The sequence below is a fragment of the Sphaerodactylus townsendi genome, linkage group LG02 (genome assembly GCF_021028975.2).
Source record: "Sphaerodactylus townsendi isolate TG3544 linkage group LG02, MPM_Stown_v2.3, whole genome shotgun sequence".
Lineage (NCBI taxonomy): Eukaryota > Metazoa > Chordata > Lepidosauria > Squamata > Sphaerodactylidae > Sphaerodactylus > Sphaerodactylus townsendi.
In genome coordinates this window covers 154,781,977-154,796,667 of record NC_059426.1, presented here as the reverse complement: position 1 = coordinate 154,796,667, position 14,691 = coordinate 154,781,977, and the positions used below count along the sequence as shown (strand labels likewise).

The window sequence follows — 14,691 nt, the reverse complement described above, 5'->3', positions numbered from 1 at the left end:
ACCTGTTGATTGAACTCATGTGCTAAGCTCACTGGAAATTCAGCCCAGGGGCTGTCCAAATATTTTGAAGTCTGTCCTCCCAGTCTGGAGGGTCATAATATATACAAAGGAAGTATTGAGCTGGATCCTACGGATCCATTCTGTTAACAACAATGCTTTCCTCCCTCATGAGGAGCCTTCCATGGAAACTCTTCCAGTACCCGAAGACCCTCCCTTCTATCAGCGGGAGGAAAGCGAGTGACTGCATCAACTGAAACTAGCTCTCCGTCTAACGAGACCTGGGCACTGTGGGACTTGGCTCAGTTCCACAGGGCCTGTAAGTCAAAGGCCTATGGTTGAGGTTTATTTATTTATTTATTGAGCTTATATACCGCCCCATCCCCGGGGGTTAGCAATGGTCTGCCCATAAGCTGGCCTCACATTCTTATCCCCCGTGTAACCCCCATTTAACCCAACATTAGGGGCACCAGATATAAAGAAATGAGGGTTTTTAAGAAGAAAAAGAAGAGTTTGGATTTTATATCCCCCCCTTACTCTCCTGTAGGAGACTCAAAGGAGCTTACAATCTCCTTGCCCTTCCCTCCTCACAACAAACACCCTGTGAGGTGGGTGGGGCTGAGAGAGCTCTGAAAAACTGTGACTAGCCCAAGGTCACCCAGCTGGCGTGTGTGGGAGCGTACAGGCTAATCTGAATTCCCCAGATAAGCCTCCACAGCTCAAGCGGCAGAGCGGGGAATCAAACCTGGTTCCTCCAGATTAGAATGCACCTGCTCTTAACCACTATGCCACTGCTGCTCCCTGAAGTGATTTTACTCATTAGCCAAAATCAATTTATTGTATGGATGCAATGTATTTTCTGTAGCTGAACTGTATGTTGGAAGCCGCCCTGAGCCCAGCTTTTCTAGGGGAGTATAAATAAAATAAAAATGAATCCATAGCAATCAGCCCACTGAGCCTGCATGTTGATTCTACGCTTTCCCGAAGACAATTGACTATCTTCCTCACCAATACAGAGGCCGTTTCCGCACGGCCCAAAAACGACGGCCTGGGGGCGGTAAAAACGCCGCCCCCAGGCCGCCGTTCGCACAGGCGTGACCTGACTGCACTTCCTTCCCCCCAGGGCGGCATCAGGCCGCCCTAAACAACAACCCTTTAAAGGGTTGTTGTTGGGGGGCCTTTCCGGCGAGCGGGCGAATCCGCGCTGAAGACGCTAAACGCCAGCTTCACTATCGATAAATTATGCCGTTTCAAAGTTGAGCCGGAAGTTCTCCCCGGCCATTGACTGTCCTCCCGTACTCCAGGGACCTCCAGGGGTCGGAGGGCAGCGTGCATGGGCTTCCACGGTCGGGCAGGCTTACCCACGGAGACATCGTGAGTGGGCGTACAGAGAAGGGGAAGAGTAATCCGCAAGGAGTCGCCTCTTCCGCGGGGTTCCATCGCCCTGCTCGCACGCTTTCGCACGCTTAAGGCGAACAGTACGACTTCTACCGCAGAACTCTTTGGCGGCGTAGGCATATGGGCGGCCGTATGGAAACGGCTGTGAGAACTTTTTAGCATTTTCCAGTGAATAGGCCATTTGAGTGCAGTCTCCGTAGACTGAAGTGAAGCTCTGCGCTCGGGATTTTCAGAGTTCAGAACTCCTGTAATCCTCGGGACATGTTTGCATTAGTCACTGGCGGTTTCTGACCTAGCAGTGTCCAGCTGCTTGAGGCAATTTACGCGTCATCTGTAACATCTGACTTGCACTGTCACCACTGAGTTACGGAAGCTAGGAGGTGATGCAGGCACAACATTGCTGCATTTAAACCGTGCAGGTTTGCAAAAATGCAACGCTCTGTCACTTTGCTACTTCAGAGCTCATAATGGTTCCCTGTGAATTGCTGTGTAGAAAATGGAAAGCTATTGAATAACACCTCACTTCAATTTAATCTACAAAGAAAGCATTCGGAAGTATTGATTATTGTGCAGGCATGGAGTGATATAGGGATGGTATTAGCTGGTTGCTTACTTTTGCAGGTTCCCCCTGCAGTAAAAATATACTGAATGGTTAACATTTTTTAATCTTAAGTACTGCAGCCTTGTCAAGTACCTTTTCAGGTGTTAAAAGGGTTTTGTGAGTCCATATAGACCTCCTAATACCCTGGCTATGTATTTTTAAGCAATTTGCCCCATTCCCTTTAACTGGGATCTACATGAACTCCAGTGCCCTCCAGGAAAATCCTAGGAGGGAATTGAGGTATCACAGAATAATGTATATTGTAGGGTAGGGGCAGGCAGCATTTGTGCCAAATGGCATGTTACTTTTGACGCTGGAAGCTGGAAGGGCAAAAGCTCTGGAAGCAGGGATGGCCTTCATCTGGTCGGGAGAAAAATGGCTTCCCTGATACCAAAGGTGATTGGCGCTCTTGGAGTGTGGAAGATAGGGCCACGAGCCGAGCTCTAATGCACTCCTTCCTGCCTTCCCTCTCACAATCTGCCTAAGTTCACAGAATCAGCCTTAAATGGCCATCCAGCCTCTGCTTAAAACCTCCAAAGCAGTTAGCCTCTTCGATGAGGGGAAGTAATCTATGGGTCAAGCTTCACATCGGTATGATCGAGCATTGATCGGGTTTGCATTCATCGCCGATTTTAACCCCCCTGGGGACCCTTTCGCTTCCTAACGGTTCATCCAGAAATGGCTGGGATGACGGCGCCATGGCGGAGCTTATCGCAAAATTCCGGGCTGATTTGGCATATCGGACCTCTGGTTCAGTTCAAGCCTACTATGCCGCTGAGGTCATGAGGACGCTTCCGGATATTGTTCGCCTCTGCACTCCACTGTCGGCCCCGCAGGGCTTGGCGTATCCCCAGGCCAAGTAATGCCGCCTTTACCGGAACGCCAGAGACAAGCTGTAAGTGAAAGTGCGGAGGGCTTTCGAGCCTCTGCACGCTCAGCACGGCAGTGGTATTCTCCAAGTCGCCATTTATTCCCAAAAACCTGGCTTCCCAAGCAAGGTCGGAAAATCGGGCGGGCTTCGAACCCGGTGCGACCGGGTCGGGCGGCGCCAGGGCTGCTTCATGGGTTAAGCAATTCAGTCTCTGTGCGAATGGGTTGGGCTCCCTGGAAACGGCGTTAAGCTATCCCCCAGGGCTTTACAGACCCCGCTAACTGCATGCAGAGGGCCTATCTGTCAGAAAGTGCTTCCTAATTCTTTTGATTTAATTTCAACCCATGATTCAGGTCTGGCCATTCATGGCCTTCTGGGGCACAGCAAGAAAGCAGCTTGTGTAAGTTAACGCTTCCCTTGCATAAAAAATATCCTGCAAATCTTTAGTGTTCTTTTCCCCTGTTATTGGCATCATACTAGGCTTTGAATTTCTGTCTCACTCCCCCGTAAGATTTAGTTTAAAGCCCTCCTTACCAGGTTTACAAGGCTCTTACCAAGCACATTTTTCCTACCCTTGTGAGGTGCAAACCATCTCCTAATAGAAGAGCTTCATCTTGATAACATGAGCCATGGTCCAAAAAACCAAACTTTTCCTGATGACGCTATCTCTGTAGCCATCATTTATTTTGCAGTATTCTTTCTCTTTCCCCTTCCTAAGTCACATCCTTGAACAGGAAGAACTGAAGAAAACGCTACCTGTGCTGCCAGGTCCTTGAGTCAGGCATACTTTCAAGACTGTCTTGAGACCTGGAGCCATGATGTTATCAATTGGGACACCTGATACAGAGGAGCTGTAGCAATCATACGCAGTGCCTCAATCAACTTAGAAGAAGAAGGAGCTATATTTGAAGCTGAAGCTTATATCCTCACCATTCTCTCTCCTGTAAGGAGAGTCTCAAAGCCACCACAAACTCCTTCCTCTTCCCACAACAGATACTTTGTGAGGCAAGGTGGAGCTGAGAGTGTTCAGACAGAACTGTGACTAGTCCCAGGTCACCCAGCAGGCTTTACATACAGAAGCAGGGGAACCAATCCAGTTCACGAGATCAGAGTCTGCCAATCAATGGAGGAGATGTAATCAAAACTCCCAGTTCCCTCAAATTTTGAGTCCCCGCTAACCATTACAGCTGTCCTACCACCCTTACAGCTTGCCCCTTACCCCCCAGTTTGTACTGACCCAACTGTCAACCCCCCCGGTTCTTTTATTTTGCCAGCCTCCTTCAAAGATAGGTGTTGTAGTTCCATCTCTGCATTCAAACCTCAAAAGGTCACCACAACTCCCCCAATCTAGAGAGTCAATGAAGCAAGAAGCGGAGAAGCCAATGCTGCATTTCTTTTTACCAATTCGATGTGGATTGGAGCCTAATATAGTCCATGTACCATTCTGGCCAATGTATTTGTATATATGAGGTATTTACAAGCTCTTTAGTTAGTGATTTTTCACGTGGCCTGGTCACCTTTCCTTGAGAAGGGAGCATTTCTACTTTGTGGAATAGACAGCTCATCTCACTCCACTTTTGCTCTTTCAGCTGCATCCCTCCTTTTCACTCTTAATCGAGCGTGGGTTTCCGCTTCGCGGGTCTCACATCTCCTAATGTGCAGCATCGCCATCCATTACCAGGTACCCTCATCCTTCCAGAATGTACTTTGTGTCTCCGCTTAGCAAAATTATGGGAATAAATGAAAAGGGAGAATGGGTTTTACACAAAGATAGAGACCAAACCTGTCCACCTGGCATTTCTGTGAGCTCCAGCCCAGGAGGTGGCAGGGAAGTGCCTCAGGCTAGGCCTCAACTGGGCCAATGTTTCCTGCTCCCCTTGAGTGCTTCTTTATTTCTCAAAGATGAGGGGGATAGTGCGCAGGAAGCTGAAAATCAAGAGAGTCAAAAATGTCCAAGATGCTTGGAGGTTATTTAAAACACAGTCACAAAAGCTCAGCTGGAATGTGTTCTCGCGAGGTTAGGAAAGCTGCAGCCAGTCCAAAAGAAAGCCACCATGGTTAATAAGGGACGTTGAGGAAATTATTAGGAAAAAAAAGATGTCTTTTAGAAAATGGAAGTCCAACTTAACTGATAAAGAATACCATGAGAGAAATCACAAATGGTGGCAAAAGAGAAGCAAGTTAGCCAAGTGGGGAGGCAAAAGGATTATGAGGAAATCAATACGGCTGTGAACATCAAAACCAGCAACAAACAGTTCTTCAAGTACATCAAAAGCAGGAAGCCAGCAAGGGAAGCGGTAGGTCCGCGATGACAAAGGAACAAAGGGAAAAGTAAAGATGACAGGGAGATTGCAGAAAAGCTGAATGGCCTTTTGCATCTGTCTTCACTCAAGAGGAGGTGAGGAAAATTCCTGCACCTGAACCAAGCTTCTAGAGGCGAACCGGTGAACTAACAAAGATAGTGGTAGACAAGGAAGAAGTTCTGGCAGCCATTGATAAACTAAATGTTACCAAATCCCCTGGCCCAGATTGCATTCACTCCAAGAGTTCTAAAGAGCTCAAGCATGAAATTGCTGATCTTCTCACTTTAATATGCAACTTATCCTTGAAATCCAGGCTCCATCCCTGAAGACTGAAGATGGCCAATGTCACAACCAATCTTTAAGAAAGGATCTAGGGGGGGGACCTGGAAATTACAGGCCAGTCAGTTTGACATCTGTTCCTGGTAAAGTAGTAGAATCTGTCATTAAAGAGAAAATTATAAAACATGTAGAAATGCAAGACCTGCTGAGAAAGAGTCAGCATGGCTTTTGCAGAGGCAAATCCTGTCTTACAAACTTACTAGAGTTCTTTGAGGATGTAAACAGTAGCATGTGGATAAGGGGAACCAGTGGACATTGTCTACTTTGGATTTCCAAAAGGCTTTTGACAAAGTTCCTCACCAGAGACTATTGAGAAAACTCAGCAATGAAGGAATAAGAGGGAAGTCCTCCTATGGATTAAAAACTGGTTGAGAAACAGGAAGCAAAGAGTGGGTGTAAAATGGGAAGTTCTCACAATGGAGAGATGTAGGGAGTGGTGTCCCCCAAGGATCCGTGATTGGGACCAGTGCTCTTTAACCTATTCATAAAATGACCTGGAAGTAGGGTGGGTAGCGTGGCGGGCCAAGCTTGGTGCAGATGATACCAAATTATGTAGGGTGGTGAGAACCAATAAAGGATCAAGCAGGAGCTCCAAGCCGACCTTGATAAATTAGGTGAGTGGGCTAAGAAATGGCAAAATGCAGTTCAATGTAGCAAAATGCAAAAGTGATGCACATAGGGGCAAAAAAATCCAAACTTCACATACATAAGCAATCGGGTGCTATCAGTCACAGACCAGGAAAGGGATTTAGCCGCCTTAGTTGATAGTTCCATGGGAATGTCAACTAAATGGGCGGCAGCTGTGAAAAAAGGCAAACTCTATGCTGTAATTAGGAAAGGAATTGAGAATAAACTGCAAAGATTGTCATGCCCTTTATATAAAGCTGTGGTGCGATCACATTCTTGAGAGTACTGTGTTCAGTTCTGGTCAGCCACATCTCAAAAAAGGATATTGAAGAGATAGAAAAAGTGCAGAGAAGGGCTTAATTTCAGGATGATTGAGGGACCGCAGCACCTTCCTTATGAGGAAAGGCTGCAGCGGCTTTGGGACTCTTTAGTTTGGAGAGGAGACGTCTGAGGGGGGATATGATTGCAGTCTATAAAATTATGCATGGGGTAGAAAATGTTGACAGAGAGAAATTTTTCTCTCTTTCTCACAATACTAGAACCAGGGGGCATTCATTGAAAATGCTGGGGGGAAGAATTAGAACTAATAAAAGGAAACACTTCTTCACGCAACGTGTGATTGGTGTTTGGAATATGCTGCCACAGGAGGTGGTGATGGCCACTAACCTGGATAGCTTTAAAAGGGGCTTGGACAGATTTATGGAGGAGAAGTCGATTTATGGCTACCAATCTTGATCCTCTTTGATCTGAGATTGCAAATGCCTTAACAGTCCAGGTGCTCGGGAGCAACAGCCACAGAAGGCCATTGCTTTCACATCCTACATGTGAACTCCCAAAGGCACCTGGTGGGCCACTGCGAGTAGCAGAGAGCTGGACTAGATGGACTCTGGTCTGATCCAGCTGGCTTGTTCTTATGTTCTTATGTTCTTATGTTTACATGCCAAGTTTGTCTGCCAAAGAAGCAAGGATATTACAAAGGAATTAAAGGATCGGGGAGTTTTAATTTATAAAATGATGGCTGGTCAAGGGCATTGAGAATGTTAAGAGAGTTGTGAAATTATGTATGAGGAAGAAACTGATAGAATCTTTTTGTCCATCTTAAGAACGAGCCTGTTGGATCAGACCAGAGTCCATCTAGTCCAGCACTCTGCTTACTCGCAGTGGCCCACCAGATGCCTTTGGGAGCTCACGTGCAGGATGTGAAAGCAATGGCCTTCTGCTGCTGCTGCTCCCTAGCACCTGGTCTGCTAAGGCATTTGCAACCTCAGATCAAGAAGGATCAAGATTGGCAGCCATAGATTGACTTCTCCTCCATAAATCTGTCCAAGCCCCTTTTAAAGCTGTGGCAGCATATTCCAAACACTAATCACACGTTGCGTGAAGAAGTGTTTCCTTTTATTAGTCCTAATTCTTCCCCCCAGCATTTTCAATGGATGCCCCTTGGTTTTAGTATTGTGAGAAAGAGAGAAAAATGTCTCTCTGTCAACATTTTCTACCCCATGCATAATTTTATAGACTTCAATCATATCCCCCCTCAGACATCTCCTCTCCAAACTAAAGAGTCCCAAACACTGCATCCCCTCCTCTGAAATACTAGAATTCAGAGGCCACCAGTGAAGTTAATAGGCACACTATTCATTACCACATAGGATGTTCAGGACAGACAAAAGAAAGTACTACTTTACATAAGTATGGAATTTGTTGCCAGTGAATATAATGAGGGCCAGAAGAATAGAATGTTTTAAAAGGAGATTGGACACATTCAATGGCTGCTAGCCAAGATAATCAGAGGAAACTGCCATACTTAGAGGCAGGAAATCTCTGAGGATCAGTGATGAGAGAGAACATCCAGAGGAGCCCTTGGCCTCTGTGTGCTTTTTGTTGGTCCTTCAAGACAACTGGTTGGCCAGTGTGTGTAGGTGGTCCACTGGTCCCATCCAGGAGAGCTGTTACATTTTTATGGAGTTTTATAACTATATTTGACAAGTAGCTGCCCTGAGCCCGGCCTTGGCTGGGGAGGGCAGGGTATTAAATCTAGTAAAATAGAATTTAAAAAAATAAAGTGGCCATCTTTGAAGGTGGTGCATGTTAGGATAACAGTTGTGAACACCTGTCAAAAATCTGCATGTGCAGTGAAAGCAAACAGAACAGCCTAGCTGGGACAAAAGACTTTCCTCGTCTCAGTACTGCAGCAGTGGAAGAATCTGCCCATGGTGGAATTTGTCCTTTCTGTGTATCTTTTAATTTCTCAAGAGTAGACCCAACAATCTTAGGCTTTCCTGGCTCTCTGGTCTATTGCTATCTTCTTCCCAGTCTCCTGTCCAGTCTTGTCTCTTGCTGCAACACTCAATGCCTCATGTTTCTAAAACCTGATCTTTTGGAAAGCTAGGATTCTCAGTAAGTGGAATTTTGCAGCCCAGATGAATCCTGCATTTATTTCTGTCCTTGCACATAATAGACGACACACATTTCCCGATCCCTTTTCTTCTGAAGCGGAGTGCTCTGCCTCCAAATAAAGGCAAACTGTGATGGTGAAGCAGTTAAGGGGAAAGTGTGAAGGTGCTCTCTGGGAATGTGGCATGCTGTTCTTTCTTTACACACACTGTTCTGTCTCCATGGAAGTGTTAATCTCTTGTGCTTTTTCAGGTTCCTCGAACTTCTGAAGTCTATGTCCACAGGAGTGGCAGGACGGCCAGAGCTTTCAGTGAAGGCCTGAGCTTGCTGCTGATTGGCCCGAGCGATGTGGTGAATTTTAAAAGAATTTACAAGACGTTGGCAAAGAGTGAAGAGCTTCCCTTTTTTCCAGTGGAAATGAAATACATGACTTCTGTCAAGGTAAAAACAGTCTTTTTCAAAATTGTTCTTTAGTTCAGCTATGATGCTTTTCACAGCTTCTTGAGACTTCAGGGAAAAAAAGGTTAACGTTACACTTGTTGAATCTAAAAAAGGGGCTTGAACAGATTTATGGAGGAGAAGTTGATTTATGGCTTTCAATCTTGATCCTCTTTGATCTGAGATTGCAAATGACTTAACAGCCCAGGTGCTCGGGAGCAACAGCCGCAGAAGGCCATTGCTTTCACATCCTGCATGTGAGCTCCCAAAGGCACCTGGTGGGCCACTGCGAGTAGCAGAGAGCTGGACTAGATGGACTCTGGTCTGATCCAGCTGGCTTGTTCTTATGTTCTTATGAACTGGGAATCCTCATCAGAGAATTCCACACAGGCAGCCATTTTAGGCTGTAGCAGCAAAATAAAACAAGTGTAAAACAAAACAAAAAAAATGTTTGTATCAGTTTTCCAAAACCACAGTGTTCCCTAAATTCGTTATGTGGTATTGAAGAGTTGATTGGTAGAGAGGAATTGCCCCAGTTGAAACTTGGCATTATTATGCTGTGAGGTAGGTGGAGCTGAGAGAGCTCCCAAAAACTGTGACTAGCCCAGGGCATGTGCTGGAGTGCACAAGCTAATCTGGTTAACCAGATAAGCCTCCTCAGTTCAAGTGGCAAAGCAGGGAATCAAACCTGGTTCTCCACATTAGAGGGCACCTGCTCTTAACCACTACACCATACTGGCTCTTATAGAGTTCATATAGTGCAGTACTTGGATTACATTCTTCAAACTGCTACAGGTTGATTCTGAGTTGAAGATCAGCTTTTCCTTTTTGTCAAACACTAGCTCCAGTAAGTTGAATAAGGGATTTTAAAAGATGTTCATCTCTTTTTTAGCTCTTAGCAGCCAGGGAGCCATTAGACCCATCAAAGACATTCTGCATCCTCTATTAGGGGAAAGCGAAAATTACTTGAGGATGCTAAAATTAATGCTGTTTTGAATGTGTAGTTTTAAGTAGTTAATTGCAGGTAATGAATGATTTCTGAAATTAATGTTTCCTTCCTTTTGGCTGCTTAAAAATTCTGATTGTTCATTACGCTGCTTTCGCTTCCAGTGCTTTAATAATTTAATCCCTTTTTTGTGACTGTCGGGAGTAATTAAACCAGCATGCCCAATATACAGCCTTCGGGATATCTCTCTAACATATAAACATGCTATGGGCTGGGGTCAGATCCTTGCTTTCAGATTTTATTTTTCATCTAAAAAGTTTAAGCCTGTTAAAATATGCTTTGAGAAGGAAGAACAGAAGGCTTTAATTAACTGCTCTGCGCCGACGTGTTTCTTTGTAGACCACAGATAACAGTCTACACTGTGACAAGGTTGTAACATGAAGGGAGAACAGAGCTCCTCTTTCTATCTTTGCTGCTGATCTAATATTTAGCCTTGTTCAAGGCATGTTTCTTTGTATCTTTTCCCTGTTCAAACTGCAAAACAGGGTCTATTTTGGAAGGATTGTACTGTTCAAAGTTGCAGCATGTTCCATCCTGGATTTTCTGATGAGCGGCAGTGGACAGTAAAAGGCCAGAGGCCTTTCTAAACAGACTGTTGTGCTTCATCAAAAGTTGTCACTGACTTTTTCCAGACCCACAACAAATGTGTACTCCAGATCTCTGCTCAGTTTGATGTGTTGGACCTAGATTAGCCAAAGAAGATTTTTGTCAGGTGACTAAACAGGGAAGTACTTCTGAATAGGAATTTGATAAGATCGTTGATGTTCTTATTCTGAAGACCCAACATAAGCATACGTGAGTGTGGAGGATTCATCTTATCCCCGTGGAGAGGAGGCTTAGAATTCAACCTGTTATGTTTATCTCAGGCATCCCAGTGACAACTTTCTCACCTTTGAAGGCATAACGTTTAGTACTGTTTGCTACATGAATCGAAATCATTGCACGTTGTGTTTCCCAACTGTTAATGCGGGTCAGTGATAGATACTGGCTTGGAGAGGAAAGTGCACAATGTGATTCCCTGCCACTGCCCCTTCGGTCATTTCGTTTGTTTTGCTGATGGTTACAGCAGGGGATGGCGGTAGGCTGTTGTGCTGCTAATTTCTCTGTGGCAAACATAGCATATAGTCCAGTCTCTAAATTAAGCCATCGCTGTGCATTTGGAGTTTTACTGTGTTCGTTGCAATTGTTCAAGACAAAATTTATTTTTTTTATTTGCATTCATTGAATTGATTGATGTTAGGCAAGTACTGCAAAGATAAGTCAGAAACAAGTGCTGGATCAGCGCAATGTCCTTCTGGGTCAGCATTCTGTTTTGGAAGCACCAGTCAGGTGCTTCCAAGCAGCCCACTGGAAGAACCATAAAAGTGATGTCTTCCTCTCTTTCATCCTCTGCATCTGGTACCCAGGCACATACTTCCCCTGAATACAGAGGCTCCATGAGCTATCATAGCCAATAGTTAATTGATAGACCCATCCTCCATGACTTTGTCTAATACTTTTTAAAATCTATGTACGCGAGTGGCCTTTGCCATGTCTTGGATACTGAATTCTGCTAGTGGATGCTGGATTGGATGAACAGTGTCAGAACATACCAAGAGTCCTACTGGCTCAGACCAATGATCCCTCTAATCTAGTATTTTGTTTCACACAGCAGCCACCTAGTTGACCTGAACTACCAACGAACAGGGTGTACACTACAGTCTTTCTCTGATGTTGCCTCCTAGTGCTGGCATTAGGAGGTTTACAGCTTCTGAGTATGGAGGTACTTTCTTGTCTGTCGTAGATCTACTGCCAGTCAGCTTCATTGGGTGAATTGTAGAGTTACGTATATCTGTATACAGTGCTGCTTTATATTGTCAGACCATTGATTCCTCTACTGTGTACTGATAGACAGCAGGTCTCTGAAGGCATTTCCCTGGGACCTGAAGTCCTTTAACTGAAGAAGACAGGGATTGAACCAAGGATCTTCTGCATGCCAAGTTCATTTTCTGCCTTCCTTCCAAATTAATTAATATCTCATAGCATCTCCCCACCAGGGACTCGGGGCATCTTGCAACATACTACTATTTTTTATCGCTTCCTGCTTTTTCATATGTTCTGAGCTCAGTGTCCTAACCTTGTCAGACTTCTCTATAAATCTCTAAGGCTGTGCTTTTGAATTCTGTTGTTCCGAGTGCCCACATTCTGACTCTACAGTGCGGAAAGAACCAGTTGCCAGAAAATGCCACTGTTCTTTGTTGCAGGAGCGGGTGAACCTGGCCCGACAGATTGAGAAGGTAGAGTATTTCAGCAGCCGAGCCAAACAGCACAATTCTTGGCTGCAGCAAGCCGCAGATGCCCTTGAGCTGGAGCTGGATGATGAAGACCTCATAGGCAAGTATACCTGCCATGGTGTTAGAAATCTGTACGGTTTTTTAGGGACTTGAAACATTAGTGACTTGAAGTTAAGGACCGGTCTGGTCATAGAGGGGCGGGGAACTGCCGGGAAGAAGGAATCACATCCTTATCAGCCCAAATGCAGAGATGCATGCAAAAATCCAGGTTATTCATACATGAGAATTCTGGTTTGTGTCCATATCCATGTCTAAAATAGATTCTGAGAATACATAGGTGTGTTTGGTTTTAAGACTCAACAAGAGTCAGTTCAGATGTTTAGGAAAAGCACATGGGCACTATCACTGTAAAATGCAGGGAATCTCATCTCTGAATGCTTCCCAAAGGGAGAGGCATTGTTATGCAAATAGAGAGAGCTCATGGATTCTAACTTACTGTGATTCACAGAATTCTAGCGGGTGATCATAGAAGTGACAGATCTGAAATCTCTGGGCTCTTGGATCACGAGTAGCACTGCCCTGCTAGACCTTCTTATGGCCTATGGCTCTGCCATCAAGCCAGATCTTACGGTCTGTCTAGTCTCAGTACAGACCGCCTCACCTGGCGGCAACTCTGAAAGTTCTGAGGCAAAGGTCTTTCCCTGCCCTGCTCTTAGAGACCTCTTTAAACTGGAGATTATGGATTAAACGTGGGATCCTTCTGCATGCGAAGCATATGCTCTTCCTTGCAACTGTGGCCATCTCCTACTTCTGCTGTCAGAAGTAACATCTGTTTTAGCCCAGAGCTGTAAGGGACTGAACCCGGGATTTCATCCTTGCCAGATGTCAGGTCAATTACCCACTGAGTTTTTTTAGAGACTTGAAACATTAGTGACTTGAAGGTAAGGACCACCTGCCTTCCTCATGTCCCTGTGGGCCAGCTACGTCAGTCAGCCATTTGTTATCTATCCCACCACTTAGGGTGGCCTGTCTAATAGCAGCCTGAGGCGGGGCCTTTTTCATCATGGCTCCGGCTTTGTGGAAAGGTCTCTGTGAAGAGGTGAAGGGGGCCTATTCCTGGAGATCTTCATAAGGTGCTGCAAGGCCTTCCTGTTTCCCAAGGCTTTTGAGCGGGGGTTGAATAGTAGGCATTTTTTAGAGGGGGAGAGAGAAGAGGTTTGGCATTGGCTATTTTATTTTGCTTTTCACTAAAAGTATTTTTAATTATTTTCATAAGTTGCCTTGAACCATGAAGAAAGTGGGATATAAACGTTTTAATAAATAATATTCCTGAATTGGTTCTGGTATCTTTTGGTGATGTCCTCTATTCTTTTCTTTTTTAAAAAAAATGATTTTAAATGTTTGAATGCAGGAGGCCGGCCCAGTGAGGAAGAAGAGAGTCAGAAACAGAAGATGCTGAAAGGGATGAAGAAGCATCTGAAGCATTTGCTGTCCCAGCCGGTATTTAAAAATGTTATGAAGACAAAATACCCAACCCAGTCCGGAAAACTGCTGCTGCCTGACCTTTCTGAGATGAGTTCCCAGTCGGCTCTGGGTGCCATGTCAAAAGCACAGAGGAAGAAGAAGAGGATGAAGCAAAATGAGGACATCTAATAGTCCATATGAGGAACCTTTATTTCTCCCTCTTGAAGATACTTCAGGCCACCAACTGTTCTGACTGTCTTTACAACATACCTGTCCTGGAATGGTTGCCTTCCCTTACTCCTGTTTCTTCTCTCCTGTACTGTTGTCAGTAGATATAAATTCAGTTCTGCCCTTGTGGTTTTTCCTGGTTTGTGTTGGTTTGGATCCTCACTACTCTGAACTGAGGAGTTTGCAGAAACGGATCTTTCCTCCCCCCCTCCCCCCGCCCCCTGATGATCCCAAGCTTTGCCAAGGGTCAGGGAATCCTCCAAAACAATGCTGCACAGAAGACTGTAGCAAATACAGTGGATAAAGTTGCTCTCCTTCATTTAAGGGCTTGTGCTCCATTAACTGAGTCTGCACTGCTCAGGTTGGATCCAGCATATTACACCCCAGTGATATCTGACGAATGTGATGCTTGTATGTCATATAAACAGATTATCTGGAAGAAACACGGGAGGAAATCTTCACATCTGCTCAGACTGTCAACCAGAACTCAGCCAGCACAGTTATATGAAGAGGGCTCTCATTCATCTTGAGAGAAGGCTATCATTCCATTTTTGTTTTGAAAAACATTGTGAATCCTTTATGTCAGCGTGTGATGTTTATATACCATTGGTTTAAAAAGCTTCATCCATGTTCTCTTTTGGGGAAGTTAAAATATGACATTGAAAAATATTGGAGTGTACCTAAGCAATACTGAGGATGTACCTTTACCTTGGCTCATGGAAATCTTTATTAAAATATTTTAAATATTTTTA

At 44.9% G+C, this 14,691-nt stretch overlaps 2 protein-coding genes across 2 annotated transcripts in view; both read left to right on the top strand.

Annotated features, from left to right (window-relative positions):
• Positions 1-4,530, top strand: part of LOC125427271 (ATP-dependent RNA helicase DDX24-like) — a 20,513-nt gene extending 15,983 nt beyond the window's left edge. The window contains exon 6 of the mRNA XM_048486469.1: positions 4,457-4,530. Within this exon, the coding sequence (XP_048342426.1) occupies positions 4,457-4,481 (25 nt within the window). The 3' untranslated portion in view covers positions 4,482-4,530. The remainder of the gene's footprint in view (positions 1-4,456) is intronic.
• On the top strand, positions 4,502-14,691 carry DDX24 (DEAD-box helicase 24). Its single transcript, XM_048486470.1, has 4 exons — positions 4,502-4,548; positions 8,783-8,971; positions 12,218-12,347; positions 13,659-14,691. The coding sequence occupies exons 1-4, from the start codon at positions 4,522-4,524 to the stop codon at positions 13,898-13,900; spliced, it is 588 nt and encodes a 195-aa protein (XP_048342427.1). The 5' UTR covers positions 4,502-4,521; the 3' UTR covers positions 13,901-14,691.

Bases quoted from the DNA above. Each gene is read 5' to 3' on its own strand.
- DDX24 (XM_048486470.1), top strand. From the start codon at position 4,522: ATGTGCAGCATCGCCATCCATTACCAG. The intron at 8,972-12,217 runs GTAAAAACAGTC...TCTTTGTTGCAG, and splicing joins AATACATGACTTCTGTCAAG to GAGCGGGTGAACCTGGCCCG. The intron at 12,348-13,658 runs GCAAGTATACCT...GTTTGAATGCAG, and splicing joins GGATGATGAAGACCTCATAG to GAGGCCGGCCCAGTGAGGAA.